At 38.6% G+C, this 21,179-nt stretch overlaps 1 protein-coding gene across 1 annotated transcript in view; it reads right to left on the bottom strand.

The window, feature by feature from the left end:
- Positions 1–17,807, bottom strand: part of HDAC2 (histone deacetylase 2) — a 32,289-nt gene extending 14,482 nt beyond the window's left edge. Inside the window, exons 1-6 of the mRNA XM_082633933.1 lie at positions 17,495–17,807; positions 6,823–6,935; positions 5,598–5,715; positions 3,635–3,709; positions 3,018–3,156; positions 25–166 (exon numbers count right to left, since the gene is read on the bottom strand). Coding sequence (XP_082490059.1) covers positions 25–166; positions 3,018–3,156; positions 3,635–3,709; positions 5,598–5,715; positions 6,823–6,935; positions 17,495–17,546 — 639 coding nt within the window. The 5' untranslated portion in view covers positions 17,547–17,807. The remainder of the gene's footprint in view (positions 1–24; positions 167–3,017; positions 3,157–3,634; positions 3,710–5,597; positions 5,716–6,822; positions 6,936–17,494) is intronic.
- Positions 17,808–21,179: the final 3,372 nt, after the last annotated feature.

Below are 21,179 nucleotides of genomic sequence, written 5' to 3'. Positions count from 1 at the left end.
GATTCAGACAGAATTCAGTCTTACCCTCAAGTCTCCCGTTCCAGGAAAGTATTCCCCATATTTATGGAATGATACAGTCATTACACGATCTGTTGTATAAAAAGCTTCTTCAACACCATCACCATGATGGATATCAATATCAATATATAAGACTCTCTGATGATACCTGAAAACAAAACCTTAAGTAAGTTTTCAAAAAGGTTTTAAGATGGGAAAAACCACCATGGATTCAGGAAACCTATTTTTGAGCTCCTGCATTCCAGAATGTTTAATCCCCTTTCTTTTCTTTACTTCCAGCCTAAGACACCATTCAAAGAGACCATCCTGAAGTTACAGTTTGAGCCCCAGACCTTTAAATCTTCCCTTTACAACCAATCTAGGTGAGAAAATGTATTTACTCTGTGAAATCTGCCCTATTCTGCTTTAAAAACATAGTATATGTTTCTGTACATTAATAACTGAAGATTATACCTTACTTAAGATTGTTACTTTAAAACATCTCTCTAGCATATCTTTAGTATTATAAAATAGGGTTTGGCAATCTATGGTCCATAGTCCAAATTTGGACAATGGCCTCTTTCTGTATAGCCTTTGAGATAAGAATAGTTTTTTAACATTTTTAAATGGCTGAAAAACAAAATCAAAATAATAACTTTGTGATATGTGACAATTAAATGAAATTCGAATTTCAATGTCCATAAGTAAAGTGTTACTGAAACATGGCCATGCTTGTTTGTTCACGTATTGTCTATGGCTTCTTTTTTATTTCAACTGAATGCTTGTGACAGAAACTACAAGTGGTATTCTCATCACTTCACAGTGCTGCTTGGAGAACTACATATTGCAGCAAAATTCGAATGCATTATAGGAGCCACGTGTATCACCATACTGGACATCTTATAACCAGTGCATACCCATGTCAAAACAAGAAAAAAGGAAAGTGAATTTCATATATCATCCTTTCAAGGCACAACGAAGTGAGATTAGGGAATTAGATGGCAGAGCACTGTGTTTATTTTACAATACTACCACAGCCATGTCAAAAGAATACAATACAGGCTGACGTTACCGACTAAGCACTCACAAGAATATCCTACACTTGCAGGAAAGCAACATTCAGAAACTTGGAAAATAAAAACCAGAATGTCTCATCATAGACTTTCTTAAAAAAAGAAAAAAAAAAGTGTGAACGAAGTTAAGTGTCTGAGTGGCTCATAAGCTGTTTCCAATAGTCAATTAATTAAATCAAGTTTGCACTAGTTGAAGACGTGTGTCCAGAGAAACTACATTAAACCTGTTAAGACTGTTAGCATGCAGGCAAGAAATGCTGCTCAGAGATGAAGACACAGCAACCAACATCAACAGTGAATTAAAAAATAAGGCAGGTGATTTCAAGGGGTTTTGCTTGGCTCTCAATTAGTCAATTGACAGAGGTCAGTTGTTTATTGAAGGAGTCAATACCTAATTTTAAGTAACTGAAAAATTAGCCTTTATAAATAGTATGCATGGAATAACTTCAGGCAAGAACATTTTCGAAGTTAAGAAAACACCAATTTGTTACAATCTGAAGTAGGATCTGCTAAGATGTATTATAACTAATGAGGGTAAAGAATCTAACTTTGTAAATCTCCAAAATCACAAATACCACTATAGATATTGCTCTCAAACTGCAGTCAAGAATAATTTTAAAACTCTACAAACAATAAATGCTGGAGAGGGTGTGGAAAAAAAGGAACACTCTTGCACTGCTGGTGGGAATGTGAATTGGTACAGCCGCTATGGAGAACGGTATGGAGGTTCCTTAACAAACTACAAATAGAACTACCATATGACCCAGCAATCCCACTACTGGGCATATACCCTGAGAAAACCATAATTCAAAAAGAGTCATGTACCAAAATGTTCATAGCAGCCCTATTTACAATAGCCCGGAGATGGAAACAACCTAAGTGTCCATCATCGGATGAATGGGTAAAGAAGATGTGGCACATATATACAATGGAATATTACTCAGCCATAAAAAGAAATGAAATTGAGCTGTTTGCAATGAGGTGGATGGACCTAGAGTCTGTCATACAGAGTGAAGTAAGTCAGAAAGAGAAAGACAAATACTGTATGCTAACACATATATATGGAATTTAAGGGGAAAAAATGTCATGAAGAACATAGGGGTAAGACAGGAATACAGACACAGACCTACTAGAGAATGGACTTGAGGGTATGGGGAGGGGGAAGGGTAAGCTGTGACAAAGTGAAAGAGCGGCATGGACATATATACACTACCAAACGTAAGGTAGATAGCTAGTGGGAAGCAGCCGCATAGCACAGGGAGATCAGCTCGGTGCTTTGTGACCGGTGCTTTGTGACCGCCTGGAGGGGTGGGATAGGGAGGGGTGGGATAGGGAGGGTGGGAGGGAGACGCAAAAGGGAGGGGATATGGGAACATATGTATATGTATAACTGATTAAATTTGTTATAAAGCAAAAAATTAAAAAAAATTAAATAAAAATAAAAAATTTAAAAAAAAAAGAATAATTTTAACTCCTTTAGCAATTTAGATAATTATATCCATTAGCACAAAACCCCATTCTGTGTGGAAGCTAGGCAGTTAGCTGGTCTCATTCAACAGGTAAACTAATTTCCTTTAACATAGGTTTCAAATTTTTGCCTTCAAAAGTTAAAATTACAAAATGTTAGAACATAAACTTCTAGGGTCATGTCATTTTTCATTAATTAAAACTATACCTCCAATCTAAATTGTCAAACTACTTCTAATATATTTTAGATAGGTACTTAATGGAGCCTCAAACATTGATATGTACTTCTCATTCTTAATAATCCAAGGACTGGGCAAATTTCCTGTATTTTTACAATGGTTTGGAATGAATCCACAGATGATGATTCACCATTAACTATTTTCAACCCACTGTTCACTTTTGTTTTTTTAAGCCATAGATTTTTATTGTTTTAAATAAAACACTTTTTCATAGGAAAAACATCAACACAAATTAACTTACTTTAGTAATTCAAGGATGGCAAGCACAATATCATTAACATAACAGAATCCTGATGCTTCTGATTTCTTAGCATGATGTAATCCTCCAGCCCAGTTAACAGCCATATCAGTCTGTTGTCGGTTTAACTTCACAGCCCCAGCTAACAAACAAGACAGGGGAGACTTTTAAATGTTTAAGATAAAAAATTAGTATAACTAGACAAAAGTCCTAGTGGAGAGAGTATGCCATGCATAAGCAAATAAGCAAAAGAGTATAAAACCATAAAAGGATCATTAACAAGAGCACTAACAGTTTCTCCTTAGGTAACTATTTTCTTATAGTTGTGATCCGATTAAATAAGAGCACATAGATGGAAAGGAGTAGTGACAATGGTAGCTAGAAGAAGCCTCTAAGTGAAAATGCAAATGAAGTAAAAAACTGAAAATTAAAAAAAAAAGTTTGAGACATTATGATCCCAAAACATGGAGGGGGGCCCAGTTAAAGAAAACTGTACTCTGCTAAACACACTTTTTGTTATTAAAATCCGCCACTATTAAAACTTGTTCTAAGCAAATAACTCAAAAGATACATACCAAGTTTAAATCAACTTTCAAATTTGACCAAATCAGGACACTTACCAACTGAACCACCAGTTGAAAGCTGACAAAACTCAAAGAGCCCATCAAACACTGGACAATCCTCTCCAACATTAACTGTGGAAGATGGATTTCATTAATTTCAATTCATTCTGTGAATTAATGAAAGCCTTTTCTTACAAAAACTATTTCCTACAAATAACATTTGTTTGATGCAATCATAAAACATACACAGCACAGCAGTAATCTAAAGTTTGCAATTTTATCCAAGGCAGTTAAAGTGTTATATGTGAAATACCACCACCAATTCTTAACATGATTATTTGTGGAATATGTCTGCTTTATTAACAAGAAATCAATAGCTATCAAAATATAAAAGGTATTTGGTGTTATTTAATTAAAACATGGGCTTAAATTTTCCAGGCATTTCTCCTTAAATATATGACAGTAAATTAATCAAAATTCTAAAAACTTTAAATAAGTAACTTCAGTTGCTTTATCATTTACATTCTTTAAAACTCCTTAAGTACACAGAACATCCAAAACTTTGAAATGTATTTTAGTGATTACCAAAAAGATGTAACAGTTGGTTCCCTACGTCCATGGTTAGCATTGATCTTGAAAGATGGTAAGAATTAACTAAGCTCATGACAGCCAAGATACAGAAGAAATATTTAAGGCACAAGCAGACAACACATGTAGATATACCACACATCAAGACACATTTAGTTCCTTAGTACTGAATGAAAGAGGAACCAAATATGTCGTAATGCATATAACCCATTCTCAGTTTCTCCTCATCCCTTAATTTATATCCTCTTCAAAAAAAGGGTCATTATTTTATGTAGCTTTGCACATCCTTAATTTATTGACACTATAATAAATAAATTTTAGCTTCCTGCTATTCAGATATGATCACAATCTTAATACAATTCAGTATTATGTAAATTTTAAACCAATCCTGTTAATTCATTTACCTTAGGGCTACCCATGACTTAATCTAAGCCTGAATCCCCACTGAAAAAACAGGGACAAATAATATCTATTACAGCATTTTATTGAATCAAATGAGATAATCTATGGTAGAAATGTACATGAAGTTCTATGAATTTATGAGATGTCTAGCAACTACACTTAATTTAGTATTATTGAAACTGTTCTTTTTTTAAAAAAAATCATTACTGAAGTCCATCAATAAAAACATCGATGAGAATGAATTCCAGTATCAAGCTTTAAAAGACACTCTTCCAGTCATTTTAGAATGACATTTTGCATTCCATCTTCAAGCCAACCAATCTCTAATAATAAAATACCTTTTATCTATAAAAGAAAACACTATGTAGAAGAGAACCAAAAGCTTCACTAATACAACAAAGGGAAGTACAAATTATATGTATAATTGTCCCTTGGTATCCACAAGGGAGTGGTTCCAAGACCCTGAGGATACCAAAATCAGGGGATGCTCAAATCCCTTATATACTATTTGCATACAACCCATGCAACATCCTCCCATGTATTTAAATCAGCTCTAGATTACTTACAATACCTAATACAATGTAAGCATGTAGCTGTAAATTCAATGTAAAGAGTTGCCTACAGGAGGCAAATTCAGTTTTGTTTTTTGGAACTTTCTGGAATAGTCCAGATTAACTAAAGCACCCAAACAGAAGAGGTATACACACCAAGCTAAGGCCAAAGTACAATCATTTTTTTTTTTTTTTAAAGCAGGAGAGTGAGGTCTCCCCACCAATATCCATTATCCCAAAGTTAACAAGGAACCAAAACAAAATGCAAAGAAGATCCAAATAGCCCTTTGGCAGTTTGGCAGACCAATAAGCTTCAAGTAGGTTTGTTTTTTTTTTTCCGGACTTTTAAAATCAGTAAATAATTAAAACAATATTTTAGAGCAGGAAAACACCTAGATTTGGATAACTAATTACAAGCTTCTAAAAGTACTCATTTATATTTATCACTACTAATATATACTTTTAACATAGAAACGTACATCTCTGCATCTGCTTACTATACTCGGACATGTTATCTGGTCTTATTGAACGTAGAAATTTGATGTACTCATCGCTGTGGTATTTTGTCATTTCTTCAGCAGTGGCTTTATGGGGCCTCTGTGAAGAAAAATAAATGTCAGAATTGTGGAATTATAACTGGTTACATCAGGGTTACCAAACACGAAGTATACAATTTCCCCTAACAATACTCTCAAAAGAACTAGGTCTGCCAGAACAAAATAGATAAATTCCAAAGCAAATCCAAATTTATACGTTTTAGAAAACAGAAATCAAATCCAAAGATAATTCACATTCCTTTAAAAAGGATTAGGCAGGCCTAACACCAACTATGAATTAATCACTCTTTTTATTTTAGTGGAAATAGGTCAACCCTTCTAAAGACTAATCCACGTTCATAAACTCTACTTTCTCTTATTTTCTATCACAAACCTCCTGCTCTATATCCAGTAATTTCATCAATGACCAAAAAGCTTCAGGAAGGATGAGTGAGACTCATTCAGGTAGAATGAGGTTCATTCTCTACTAGTTCATGATCTCTCTTTTCCTCTGACTATCCAAATCATCCTTGTTCCTAGGATCTTTTCATTTATGACACACTTCTGCCACAAGGCTTCCTGACTGAAAGTCTTATCCAACTCCTCTTCTCTAAATGTCTATAAGCTGAAACAAAGAAGCTCACATATATTACCCAACATTGTTAACTGCTTCAAGTCTTTCTTTTCTCCCCAAGCGGGTAAGAATTGTTGCATCTTATATCTGTTTATCTATATTCCCACGTCTTCTACAAAATAGACACTTTGCTTGCTCACTAATACAGTGTTCCTATATGCTGACAAATATTGGTAGGATTAATTTTCTGCATAATTCTTTTGTAACAGTCCCAGGTCAACTCTTCAGCAGCAGACAGGTCAATAATTATCATAACAAAAATATTTAGTATATGCTAAATTGAGTTGGTCTCCAGTTATGTGAAAACCTGGGGAAGGGAAACTATTTTTTAAAATGGTTGAAGGAATAGGGGAAAAAAAAGAGGCCACAGCTCCCACACTCTCAAGTTTTCTCTGAAGAATAAAACAAAAAGAGGAGTTTCTGTTTTCTTCCACACCTTTTCATCTGCTAAATGCCCTCCAACTTTGAAAACAAAGTTTCAAAGTAGTGGTTTAAACAAACAAAGAGTGAATATTTACCGAAAGGTATACTCACATATATTTCCATTTTTCTATACAAGCCATAATTTAGCAGCAAGTTATGGGTCATGCGGATCCTATGAGGTTTCATGGGATGACCCTGTCCGTAATAATAATTTCCAATATCACCTAAAAGAGGAAAGAGACAAAATGAACAATAGAGACAAGAGAATCTTCATGAACTATTTAAATTTATGTGTTCACTATTAGACAACATTTATCACCTAAATAAGCTTTATTTGAAATCTTAAATAATAATTTTAGATTTTGCAACTTTCAAACTGTATTAGAAAACCAAGATCCTATGCACACTTTTACATACTGATGACTCCATCAATACATTATGTTTGTTCAAAGATTAAAGCTTTTCTGATTTTTAGTTTACTGAACTTTCTTATTTAGGATTAGCCCGAATAAAACACTCTTTACTCACTTACAGAAGTTTCTGTTCCTCGGAGTGATACCTGCTTTTAGTATTTACTGGCAAATTTAGATGCTTAAGGTACATTCTCTGAGTTTCACCAGTATGACTTAAAAATTTTATAGCAAATATTGCTTCTTGGATGATTCACTGGCATGCCAAAAATCCTTTATAGTTGGTATTATCGTGGCTACAATGTTTTATATATCCATATCACAGTCAATAAAAATTTTGGTAACTGAAATTTGGATCCTAAATAAAGTTTTACTATGATTACATACTTATTACATTTTTCAAGGTAATAAGGATATTTTTTCTTATTCTTCACGATTAAAAAGTTATAATTCCTAACCTATCTTTTTATGATATATTACATCCCAAGGTCTTAAAACTGACACGTAAGATTTACTTTAAATAAAATAACACCAGGGCTTCCCTGGTGGCGCAGTGGTTGAGAGTCCGCCTGCCGATGCAGGGGACACGGGTTTGTGCCCTGGTCTGGGAAGATCCCACATGCCGCGGAGTGGCTGGGCCCACGAGCCATGGCCGCTGAGCCATGGCCGTTGAGCCTGCGCTCCGCAGCGGGAGAGGCCACAACAGTGGGAGGCCCACGTACCGCAAAAAACAACAACAACAAAAAAAAACCCACCAAAATCCCAGATTTTTGTCTACCAAATTTCAACAAAATTAATACTTTTAGATAAAGATCCAGTGTTTCTATAATAAAGTGTTAAGGATGCCACTTAAATATATACCATTTTTCTAATGTAATGGATAATTTTTACAACAGCCTTTATTAGAAATTACCTTCAGTACTAATTCTAGTTTTTAAATAATCAATTCTAAAATTTTGTTAGGATAGCCAAGCTGATTTTAATGGTTTGAAGTTAATCATTTAAACATGGGTTCATATAATAAAAACTAGGGATAAAGAATGCCATTTACTCCCCTTCTAGATCAAAAAAATCTTTCAAAATCCTGCCTAAATACACACCTTTTTTTGTTTGTTTAATGAAAACTAAGAATTCAAAAACTTTTGCTTCTCTCTTCCATATTTTTGATAACAGTCCAGGATGAACATTCACTTTTATAACATACCCGTTTCTAATACTACTACTAATTGATTTTGTTGGTACCGCACCTCTAATTTACTTAACTCTTCATTTTCAACACAAGCTCTCTTCTGAAAACAATTCATATATACACATGGTCATTTAAAAGGAAAGTAACCTTTCTTAATCTGTACCAACAGTAAAGCTAAGACAATACAGACAAGTAGCAAAGCAGAGATATGGGGATACTCCTCTGCATTTATCACAGTTCAGTCTATGAATGCAGGAAACAAACTACCTCCCAAGCTATAAAGCTCCGCTCTACATCATGGCAGTACACATAAAGTTCCTTGAAAGCAGCCTGGTCTCAATGAATTCTTAGATGTAGAAAGCCCACTAGAGACACAAAGCATCACTGAGCTAAGGTTAATGCAAGGAAGGTATTTCTAAGTTATCATCACTACCAAAGGAGATAACGAGAGTTAAGAATAAAGAAACTAGTCTTCACATAACTTCCATCTACCCCTGTGTAAGAATTATCAAGATGAAATGTCTCTAATATCTACCATATCTTAAGATCAAATACTCTAGTTATGTACATACTGAGAATCCAGTGAAAAGTAATCACTAATCTAATAATGGGAAAGACCACAATAATCTATAGAAGGGAAAGTACAGTTGCAATTTCTCAGCAAGAGTGCTTGATAAAAAAAGATGTTAGCAATAATTAACATTAATTGACAGCTTACTAGAAGGCACTATTCTAAGCACTTCATGTGCATTATCTGTTAATCTTCTCAACAACCCTATGATGTAGGTATCATTACTACTTTCCTATTTTATAATAGTGAAGATGGATGAGATGCAGACAAGTCAGGTGACATTGTCAAAGTCACATAGCAATAGAGGAGCTAGATTCAAGCTCAGGCAAGGCAACTCTGCCAATCTTCTTAAGCAGTAGCTACTGGGAAAGAAACGGCACTTATAGAACCTAGAAAGAAATGGTAGGGGGAAGCCTGACAAGAAAAGGACATAATACAGGATACAAACATTTTAATAAAGACTTAAGGTCTTTGTTGGGCTACCCTGGTGGTACAGTGGTTAAGAATCCACCCGCCAATGCAGGGCACACGGGTTCAATCCCTGGTCCGGGAAGATCCCACATGCCGCAGAACAACCAAGCCCATGCACCACAACTACTAAGCCTGCGTGCCCCAACTACCAAGACTGCATGCCACAACTACTGAAGCCTGTGCACCTAGAGCCTATGCTCTTTAACGAGAGAAGCCACCGCAATGAGAAGCCCGTGTGCACGCTGCAAGGAAGAGTAGCCCCCCACCTCTGCAACTAGAGAAAGCCCGTGTGCAGCAACAAAGACCCAATGCAGACAAAAATTAATTATTTTTTTTTAAAAAAGAAGAATATGCACACTACTTAAATGACACATGTCCACAAGGGCAGCTACAGATAACTGCTATTTGGCTTATGAAGAATTCTTCCAAAATGTAAGGGGGGTCTAAAAGAACCATCCCCAACTTTTTTCCTGCTTAATCCCCTATCACAAAATTCTCTACATGGGTGCTTTACAGCCATCCACTTTTTCATAAAGATAAAATAGCTTTTCTTAGTTTTAAAAACCTATGGATTTCATTCATCTGATTTAAATGGTCAGTAATGTAATTTGGGCATTTAAAATGTTACCCTGATTTTCATCAAAATACTTTAAGACTTGAAGCTTCAAGTCTTTCTTCAAAATACTTTAAAATGCTTTACCAATGAAATAAGTATCCAGGAAAATTAGCTCAAAGTGGCTCCTTGAATACAACAAACTTTGTCAATGTGAAGTAATTACCAAAAAGATTTAGTTATCTGCAAAATTCTCAAAACTGCTCACTCTTCAAGAAGCTATCAGAAGAGAAGTGGCTACTAAGGTCTACAATCTCTTTTATATAAAGTCCTCTAAAGTCCTTGAGACTAGATACATTTCAGACTTTTTCAGATTTTATAAATGTAAAATGATACATCTGCCAGATATTATGTGATAACCTGGAGACTGGGCAGCATTCTGTAATCAAACATTAATATTTCTGCAGCAAAAATGTACGAATATTTAGAATAAAAGGAATAAAGATGATAAACATTAATTCAGGTTAAGCTTTTGATTCCAAATGAGTTACAAAAATTTTTTTTCATCTTTCAGATAATTTTGGACTTCAGGACTATGAAATATAAAATACACCCCTGAAGAAAAGCTGACTAAAAAATGATTCAGGAGAAAAACAGAGAGCTACTGTATTATTTTTGTCTTCCACAGACTAGTTAGTCCACTAGCGGCTTTAACACACTGGCCACTTCTTGAAACATTCACTCTTGGCTTCCACAATACCACGTTCCTGGACTTTACTACCACCCCACAGCCACTCCTCCACCAACCCTGAAGTATCAGGGGTTTCTCAAGTTCACTCATTCACTGAACAGAGAGCCTACCGTGTGCCAGGCAGGTGCTTGGGTAAGTCCGTGAATCAAGAGTGCTGCCCTAAATCCTCTTCTCTCAGGAATAAGTCACCTAACTGCTCAATTCAGAAATTTAGGAGCCATCCTTTATTCAGTCATCACAAAGCCCCCACTCCATTTCCAATCCATCAACAAGTTCTATAGGTTTTATTCCCAAAACCTCTCTTAAATATGTCCATGTCTATCAGTTGCAATTATTATCTTGTACGTGGACCAATATATACTCAATCCTTGCTTTCAGTGTTCACATTCTATTACTCTTTACCATTCTTTATACACTTTCCAGAGTTTTCTCTACTTAAGAAACCTTCAATGGCTTTCTGCTTCCTGAATATTCAAGTCCAAATCTCTTACCACAAAGTCTTGTGTGGTCTGGCCCTTTACTACTTGGCCTGGCACCCTACAGTTCCCCCATGTCTTCCTCTTGGCTTCCTTTCTGTTAAGTGTACCAGGTTCTTTCTAACTACCCAGCCTTTGCAATGTCTTATGTAGGAAAAACTCTTTTAAGGAGGCTGGCCCACTCTCTGCCTTCAGGCCTTCCCTCGTCCAATTTACCCTACAAAGGTCCCCTCTCTTACTATCTAACAGTCTTATTTTTTTTCTCCTTAAAGACATTTTAAAAAAATCTTTTAGATTTTTATTTTACATTGGAGTATAGTTGATTTACAACGCTGTGTTAGTTTCACATGTACAGCAAAGTGATTCAGTTATACATATACATATATCTATTCTTTCTGATTCTTTTCTCACATAGGTTATCACATAGTACTGAGTAGAGTTCCCTGTGCTATACAGTATTATACAGATTAACTATTTTATATATAGTAGTGTGTATATGTTAATCCCAAATTCCTAATTTATCCCTCCCTCCCACCTTTCCCCTTTGGTAATAACCATAAATTTGTTTCCTAAGTCTGTGAGTCTTGTTTCTGTTTTGTAAGTTCATTTGCATCATTTTTTAGGTTCCATGTATAAGTGATATCATATGATATTTGCCTTTCTCTGTCTGACTTACTTTACTTAGTATAATCTCTAAGTCCATCCATGTGGTTGCAAATGGCATTATTTTATTCTTTTTTATGGTTGAGTAATAGTCCATTGTATATATGTACCACACCTTTACCCATTCCTCTGTCGCTGGCAATCTAGGTTGCTTCCATGTCTTGGCTGTTGTAAACAGTGCTGCAATGAACACTGAGGTGCATGTATCCTTTTTTCTTTTTTAATCAATTTATTTATTTAATTTTGGCTGCATTGGGTCTCTGTTGCTGCACGCGGGCTGTCTCTAGTTGCGGTGAGCGGGAGCTACTCTTTGTTGTGGTGCGCGGGCTTCTCAATGAGGTGGCTTCGCTTGTTGCGGAGCATGGGCTCTAGGCGTGCGGGCTTCAGTAGTTGTGGCGCAAGGGCTCAGGAGTTGTGGCCCACGGGCTCTAGAGTGCAGTCTCAGTAGCTGTGGCGCACAGGCTTAGTTGCTCCGCGGCACATGGGATCTTCACAGACCAGGGCTTGAACCTGTGACCCCTGCATTGGCAGGCAGATTCTTAACCACTGTGCCATCAGGGAAGTCCTGGGGTGCATGTATCTTTTTGAATTAGAGTTTCCTCCAGATATACGACCAGGAGTAGGATTGCTGGATAATTTGGTAGCTCTATTTTCAGTTTTTTAAGGAACCTCCACACTGTTCTCCATAGAGGCTGTACCAATTTACATCTCCGCCAACAGTGTAGGAGGGTTCCCTTTTTTCCACACCCTTACAAGCATTTATTTCTAATATGGTCTTATATTTTCTTCTTAGGACTTCAATCTTTTCTCTACCTGGCACACAGTAGGGACTTTAAGCCCATTTGATATTTCTGAACCCAAAGCTGACTTCACCCTTACACTTGAACTTTTAAATCTTATCTCAGCCATGTTTCAGTGCTGTTATTATTCCCTAAGAGATAACTACCCTTCCTCCCCAATTCCAACTGTTTCCTTTAAGGATTTGTCAACACAAGCATTTAAAATTTTTGTTAATGGAAAGACATAATTACTAATACTTTTTTTTTTTTTGGTAGCAGAGAAACCTCCTTTTTTTTTTTTGTAGCAGTGGCAATAGTTCCACTCTTGGGTCACCAAAGGAAAAAAGAAAAATATTTTAGGTACCAGATGTTGATCTCTCCTTGGACATTAAAACTAGACAATGTAGAAAAGGATTAAGTGGTGGACTGAGTCAAACAGAGATACGAATCTCTTTTCATGGGGAAAATAAATAAAACGCCACTCATCCTACCTGTCTGTAACTAGAGTGGGTGTAAGAATTAGAGAGAATATTACATGAAAGTGCTCCAGCTATAAAAATATAAGGTGTTAATCATTTACTCATCAATAACGTAAAAAGGGGCTTCCCTGGTGGCGCAGTGGTTGAGAGTCCTCCTGCTGATGCAGGGGACACGGGTTCGTGCCCTGGTCTGGGAAGATCGCACATGCCGCGGAGCGGCTGGGCCTGTGAGCCATGGCCACTGAGCCTGTGCGTCTGGAGCCTGTGCTCTGCAACGGGAGAGGCCACAACAGTGAGAGGCCCACGTACTGCAAAAAAAAAAAAAAAAAAAAAAAAGTAATAAAAATAATGTAAAAAATGTTTGTTTGCTTATTTATTTATATTTAGGCTGGTGAAAGTATAGACATCAGCAAAACAGGTTCTGTCCTCATGAAGTTTATATTCTAGTGGGAAGAGAGACAAAAATTATGTGGTATAACTGATAGGGAGAAAAGCAGTAACAGGGATTAAGGTAACAGGGAAAAGCTTCTCTGAAAAGGTGAAATTTGAAGGAAGTAAATGGTAAAAAAAAATCTGGGGGAAGAGAATCCAAGTATATGAAAATCTCAGTCTTATGTCCTACTATGTTTAAATTGATGTGCAATTAAAACCATTGGTATTTGTGAACTGCTGCTATAATTCATACAGCACCCTGATTTGCCTCCAAAGAAACGATTACCTATTTTATGGATAATAACTATTTTATGGATTTATACTATAGCTAAGAACCCATGCAATTACATTAAAGACTACCTGGCAAAAGGCTTTGGCATCACTGTTATAAGTAAACGTCAAAGGAAATCTGTCAATAGTTGGCTGCCAAGCAGAATTCTTATAATGTGCTACAGTAAACTAGGAGTATATTGGGAGACATGATCTTGGTAACTCTTTGTACAGTGTTGAGTGCTTTTCTCTGAACCACTTGTCTCCAAATAGTTTGATGTATCCTATCAGAGAAGGGAAAAATACAACACAGAGCAATGCATATAACCATATAAATTATGTATATATACAACCCTATTATATTGTATATACGGTAGAAGACACTAAATGTAATTGGCCTCAAGCTTAAAAGAAAGTACACTTAACATTTCTAGGTAAAGTATTAATAATGTGAGTATTTAATCAGAGCCTAACAAAGCTTGGTTTGCTAATTACATTTAAGTACAGAATCACATCATTTTATTTTTTACTTTTTATTTTTTTCTCTTTTGGCCGCTGTGTGGCGTGTGGGATCTCAGTTCCCCGATCAGGGACAGAACCCATGGCCCCTGCAGTGGAAGGAAGCTCAGAGCCCTAACCACCACATTGCCAGGGAATGCCCGGAAGTCACATTATTTTAAAGCCAGAAGGGATCTAACTATATCGTTTACAGATTATTGACAATCTTGCAGTATATACTAGAAGATCAAGATTTAGATATACGTTTTTGGAAATGAGTCATGAGTCAATAGCTGCAATAAGAGAAGTAAAAACTTCTCTTACTTGTCCTCAAAGGTTTAAGAATACTTTATCCATCAGTGCCTGAAGGTTCACTTGAAACCATCATTCCAGTGATCTAAAGGGTATGATACTGAAGACTGTAATGTGTACAGAGAAAAGAACATATGTCTTTTAGAAGCCCCTTTCATTTGCTAGACATTCTCTCTGTGTCACCGAGAGTAGTCCTAATGGTCCCAGTAAGCCTAAAGGTAGGATTCCTATGGTTACAGAATTTGCTACTTCACTCCTTTCCTCTTTATCTTTCTTCCTTCTACTTCCTTTACTAACAAGTTAAAACCAGCTATTCTAGTCTAATAGATTAAGGCCCTATTGTCATTGACACCATACACTCCCAATCCAATCCATGTTGTGTATCTTAGAGTCAGTTCCCTGTGCACAAGCTCCTTTACTTGCATCCCCTTTCCTCACAATTAAAAAAAGAAAAAACTACTATTGCTACCTTTATAAGCTGACAAAATAGGGTTTTTCTGGTGATGAAAATGTAAGCTTTGGAATTAACTATGCACAGCTTAACATACTATCACATACAAAGAATTAGCATAATAATACCCCTTCAATTTAATAACCTCTGCAAAATATTTTATTAGCCCCACGCCCAAGAAAAGAACTCAAAGCATATTCCAAATGTAAGCAACTACAAATTCCATTCTAAAAATTAGTCAAGGAAGAGCGATAGACAAAAGACAGATAACCTAACCAGAGATACCCAAACATTCAGTTATACACCTGCTGTTGGCCATCAGATAATGCAGTTGTATGGTCCACTATAAAGTACTTAAGTCACAATCAAAGATTACTCTTCCTATCAAGTCTGCATCCCACCTTTGGGACCAGTACTTGCTCCCATTCCCTCAACAAAGGCTCATCATAAACGGGCCCAGGAACAAATAGCTGATATAACTGCAACTTAAGTGTACCTCCTGGTTCTACGGTTCAAGCCTGGTAACAAGAAGTTTCAAGCAGCTTACTTTATCAGAGCCTATCACTGTCAACAGCAACTAACAGCACCAGGAAGAGCCTTAGCACCAGTTACCCCAACCTTTTAAAACCTTTCTTCTCTACCCAAAGCCCTGACAACAACAACCTCTAAACCTTAGAGAAACAATGTTTTAAAAATTAACTTACATACATGGTTATTTACTTTCCAATTTGGTCATGGAATGCAAGACCAGGCCAGTGACCCAAAATATGCGTGAATTCTTAAACAATTAACTTGAAGAAACGTTAATAATTCACGGTAAAATTAAAATGTACTCCCATCTCCACCCGCCCATGATGGCATAATTTCAAATCAATTTGTATCACACATACATGCAGTTCTCTCAAAAAATATTTTAAAAACATGGCTGTGACTATTTAGCACTAGCTACCAAATATCAAACAATTTAGATTTCTTCTGTAAGATTTTAGATTTTTCCACAGATGACACAAGTGGTTATTTTATATAAATAGGCATTAAAATGATTCATCCTTGCTAACTCAAGAGATATGATATGGCCATTTTAAAATTAAAGTCAGATTTATTCTGACTTAGTCCTGTAAGATCTTTCCACCGCTCTAAGATTTTACGGTTTACAATACATTGAATGTAGTAAACAGCTTCCAAATTTTGTGTTGCTTCTCACAAATCAGATGGACGTTCAGGTCTCTGAACCTAGTTTCTTTGTTAAATTTTAGAACTTCTTCTCTGGAGAGTAACCTACTAGGAACTATTTACCAAGTTAACGTCTTTGTGCAATCTGTAAAAAAGGTAACTGCTCCTTTCATTGTATTTTGACTGGCCCAAGAAACAGGATTCAAGAAGACTTACTGCTCAAATTGCAAATGAGAAGAACCCCTAAATTGAAATTATCTGACTTTTATAATTTACTGTTCCACGAGCTCAAGCTTTTCTGATTATTTAGCACTTTCTGCACTGCTCCTCAAAGTTTTCCTGCACCAGGACTCCCATCGCCTAGAAACAGCCTTCGCAAGCCAAATGCCAATGCTATCTGTCCCACACCTCCAAAGCACGGTATTTCCTGATCGAACAAAGCAACAAAGAAGTGGGTGGTAACCACCTCTCAGAGAGGCAAGCCAGGACCCATCGAGTCTGATCGACAACACAAGCAGCAACAGCTCTACGATGCCCTACCACAGTCTTATTTCCCGTGAAGCCTGACTACCTCAAACTCGAAAACCCTCATTTTTATTGAGGAAGTGAAGCCTTTTCATTTGAATGCTGAGAAAGTGGCGCTCAAAGCACCCGGCAAACAAAGGAGAGGGATGGAGCCCACGCAAAACAGGGGTGTGAGCGCGCCTCAAGGCGAACGTGGGCCACCACCCTCAAGGGGTACTCTCCAGCACCCACCCGGGTCGAGGGGTGCGGGGAGAGGCCGGCCGCAGAGAAAGGAGAAGACGCTCGGGCCAGCCGGGGACAGAGGGGAGCGGAGGAGGGGAGAGGAGGGATGGGGGCTCGAGGGGCGGAGCTCTCGCGGCCGTGGGGCTTTGTGTGGAGTCTGGGCCGGGGTAGCTGTTTTGACCCGGGGGGAGAAATCGGGTGTAGGCGGCCGGAGCAGGGGACCCCAAACCTCCCTCCCACGAGCGGCGGACGGGAGAGGCGTGAGGGAGGGCCGTCTCCTTCGCACCAGCACGAAGCCAGGGTAGGCCGGCGGCGGACGGCACTGCGGGAGGGAGAGGGGCCGGACGGAAAAGTGGGGCGTCCACTTAGCTCCCCGCGGAGGCTGCCAGACAGCGTCGGGTCGCGAATGGGTTAAGATGCGGCCAAACGTCGGTCCCTCCTCCTGACCCCTCAGCACCGGCGACCACTCGCGACGGCTGCCGCAGAGCCAGATGCGGCTCCGGGCCCGGCGCCGCAGCCCTGCCCGCCCACCCACCCGCCGGCCGGCCTGCCTCTCACCATCGTAGTAGTAGCAGACTTTCTTCTTGCCGCCTCCCTGACTGTACGCCATGGGCTCCCCGGCCACCGCCGCCTCCGGCTCCTCCTCTGGCTGCTGCTGCTGCTGCCGCCGCGGCTCGGCGGGGAGAGAAGAGGGCTGAGGCGAAGGTGGGGGGGTGGCAGTGCCGCGGGGAAAGGCAGGCCGGAGGGCCGGAGGGAGGAGAAGAGGGGAGTGCCGGGAGGGCTCGGTACCGCCCGGCCGAGTGGCCGAGAGCGCGGACCAGGGGGTGGCAGCGGCGCCAACTCGCGACACTGGGGAGGGGGAGGGGGCAGCCAAACCACCTCCGGAGGCCGAGGGGAGGTGGGGCGCGTCCACTGTGACTCCACGGGGGAGGAGGGGGCACGACTAGAGAAAGAGGCTTCTTCATTTCTGGGGAAGGAGGCCTTCTAATGATGAACAACTTGCGCAGGGCGGCTACAAATATAGTCGGAAAATGATTTTTTGAAAGAGTCAGGCTTTCGCTCCGTAAGTAAAGAGAGCGTGGAGCCAGGTGAACGCTCCACCCCTTCGTATCTTCCCACAGTGGTTGCGTCTATCTTGAGCCTGCGCAGTCGGCGCCTCCCCAACCGGAGCCGGGGCTGCCTAGACCCCCTCCGCGATGTCCCACGCCGCTCCCCTCCCCCGCTGTGGCTAAGCTCCCGCCCGGGCGGACCACGTGCTCCGAGCTGGGCGGGGAGAGACCACTCTCCAACCCCTTCGACCGCATGGAACCCGCCGAGCTGCAGCCCGCGGCCGCTATACTGGGTCGTCGTGGATTTCATTTATTTTTTCATTTTCTGCTGATAATTGCTCGGAGGTTCTGACCTGTTAAGGGGACCTACTGCAGACGTTAAGGAGCCCCTGGGTTTGAATGGGCATTTATGGAATGCATTTATGTGTTGGATAGGGTTCTGAGTGTTTGCATTTATGATGTATTTCATTGATACCTATTTGTAATAGATAACCTGTTAACTCAATTGAGACTCCCAACAACGCTGGTATGTAAGTATTACTTCTAGTTCTTCTTTATAAATGGGGAGATTACGGAACTTGATCCTCTCAAATGTTGATGGTCTGGAGTTTGATTTCAGTCTTTCTCCAAAATCCACACACCCTAGCTACTCCATTATGACTGCTTCTGATAGCTGGGCACTGAAAGGTTGTTGCAGAAGTTCAGAGAAAGGACTTTCATAACTCTTGGAAGTTATAAATACCTTTGTCCCTGTGTTCAACAAGTCAACAAACATCGAGCACCTACCTACTCTAAGCCAGCCACCTTGCAGGTGACTGGGGTGAGGCGGAGGCTGACAATCCGCTACATAGAACTCTTATTCCCCTATACCATTTGCCACTTACAGTTTTCCCAAAATACACACTCTCCCTCACTCCCATTTAAAAAAAAAAAAAAGGCCTTATTGAAGCAGGAATTATTCAGAGCCACTACCAAAAATATCCTCTTTATTTTGCTATTTGACTTCAAAATCCCCAAGTAGTTCATACTTAAAGCAGCAATTTTCCTGGACCTCATCCCCAAGAAATTTAGAAAAAGTCCAGGGTAGCCTCCATCGCCCTCTACCCAAGTCTGTATTTTTAGCAAGCACCCTAGGTAACTGATGCAGTTGGTACAGGAACCAGAGTGAGAAACTTTGACTCAGAGGTAAAAATTGCATGGTATTGACTTTAAAAGTTTTACTCTATCAAGTCCAAAATCAACTTGGTACATTCTGAGAACAGAATAAGTTAATTTAGTAGAAACTAATGTTCTTCTCAGAGCCAGCATAGTGGAATCTGAAGTGAGACTTTGTTTACTTCTGGAACACTTCCCTGATTACTTCTTCCCCACCCCGGAGTCTGTTTTTTTGGCCCCTCACTGCCTGGATGTGACTTGTACCCCTCTAGCTCCATACTCACCATGTTGCAGTTGCCTACAACTTCTCTGAACTTTTCATTAGAACAGAGCGCCATGAGAGGAGCGACTGTGTCTGTCTTGCATATAAGTATATGTGTATGCCTATAACCTGGGCAAGTCAAGTCACTCGATTGTCTGAATTGCCTTATCTGTAAAATGGGGCAGTATTACTTGGAGAGTAATTCCTTATGTGAATATAGAGTACCTCAAATAAGAAAATTAATACAGAATAGTTTTTAAACAATAAAGAACTATATGAATATAAGGGATTATTAGGATTATTGTTATAATACTAGTAATAATTATTATTGTTGGCATCCACAGCACCTAGCCTTGAACATGTGAAAAGAGTCCGGACATATATATTTTGACTGGTTGAGGAACTTGTTATATTAATTATTATTTAATAATTTTATTTATTTATTTTTAGTTTTTTAATTGAAATAGAGTTGATTTACAATGTTATGTTAGTTTCTGGTGTACAGCAAAGTGATTCAGTTATATATATATATGTATACTTTTTAAAGTATACATGTGTACCTTTTTATATTCTTTTCCATTATGGCTACTACAGGATATTGAATATAGTTCCCTGTGCTATACAGTAGGACCTTGTTGTTTATTTTATATATAGTAGCTTGTTTCTGCTAATTCCAAACTCCTAAATTATCCTTCCCCCATCCCCTTTCCCCTTTAGTAACCATAAGTTTGTTTGTTATGTCTGTGAATCTGTTTCTGTTCTGTAAATAAGTCATTTGTATCATATTTTAGATTCCACATATAAGTGGTATCATACGGTACTTGTCCTTCTCTTTTGGTTTACTTCACTTGGTACGATAATCTCTAGGTCCATCCATGTTGCTGCAAATAGCATTATTTCACTCTTTCTTATGGCTGAGTAATATTCCACTGCGTAATAAAAACAACAAACTTTAAAAACTTTTTAATGATGGCCATTCTGACCAGTGCGAGGTGATGCCTCATTGTAGTTTTGATTTGCATTTCTCTGATAGTTAACGATGTTGAGCATCTTTTCATGTGCCTATTGCCCATCTGTATGTCTTTAGAGAAATGTTTATTTAGGTCTTCTGCCCATTTTATGACTGGGTTGTTTAGTTTTTTGTTCCATTTTTGTTTAGTTTTTAGTTTTTTGTTATTGAGTTGTATGAGCTGTTTGTATATTTTGGAAATTAAGCCCTGTTGGTTGCATTGTTTGCAAATATTTTCTCCCAGTCCGTATGTTGTCTTTTCGTTTGGTTTGTTTCCTTTGCTCTGCAAAAGCATATAAGTTTAATTAGATCCCATTTGTTTATTTTTGCCTTTATTTCTGTTGCCTTGGGAGACTAACCTAAGAAAACATTGCTACAATTTATGTCAGAGAATGTTTTGCCTGTGTTCTCTTCTAGGAGTTTTATAGTATCATATCTTATATTTAAGGCTTTAAGCCATTTAAGTTTATTTTTGTGTATGGTGTGAGGGAGTGTTCTAACTTCCTTGATTTATATGTGGCTGTCGAGCTTTCCCAGCATCACTTGGCTGAAGAGACTGTATTTTCTCCATTTTATATTCTTGCCTCCTTTGTCAAAGATTACTCAACTGTAGGTGTGTGAGTTTATTTCTGGGATCTCTGTTCTGTTCCATGGATGCATATGTCTGTTTTCATGCCAATACCATGCTGTTTTGATTACTGTAGATTTGTAGTATTGTCTGAAGTCTGGGAGGGTTATGCCTCCAGCTTTATATTCTTTTTCCTCAGG

The sequence above is a fragment of the Mesoplodon mirus genome (assembly GCF_964341445.2).
Source record: "Mesoplodon mirus genome assembly, chromosome: 10".
NCBI lineage: Eukaryota > Metazoa > Chordata > Mammalia > Artiodactyla > Ziphiidae > Mesoplodon > Mesoplodon mirus.
This window is presented reverse-complemented; position numbering and strand designations above follow the sequence as displayed.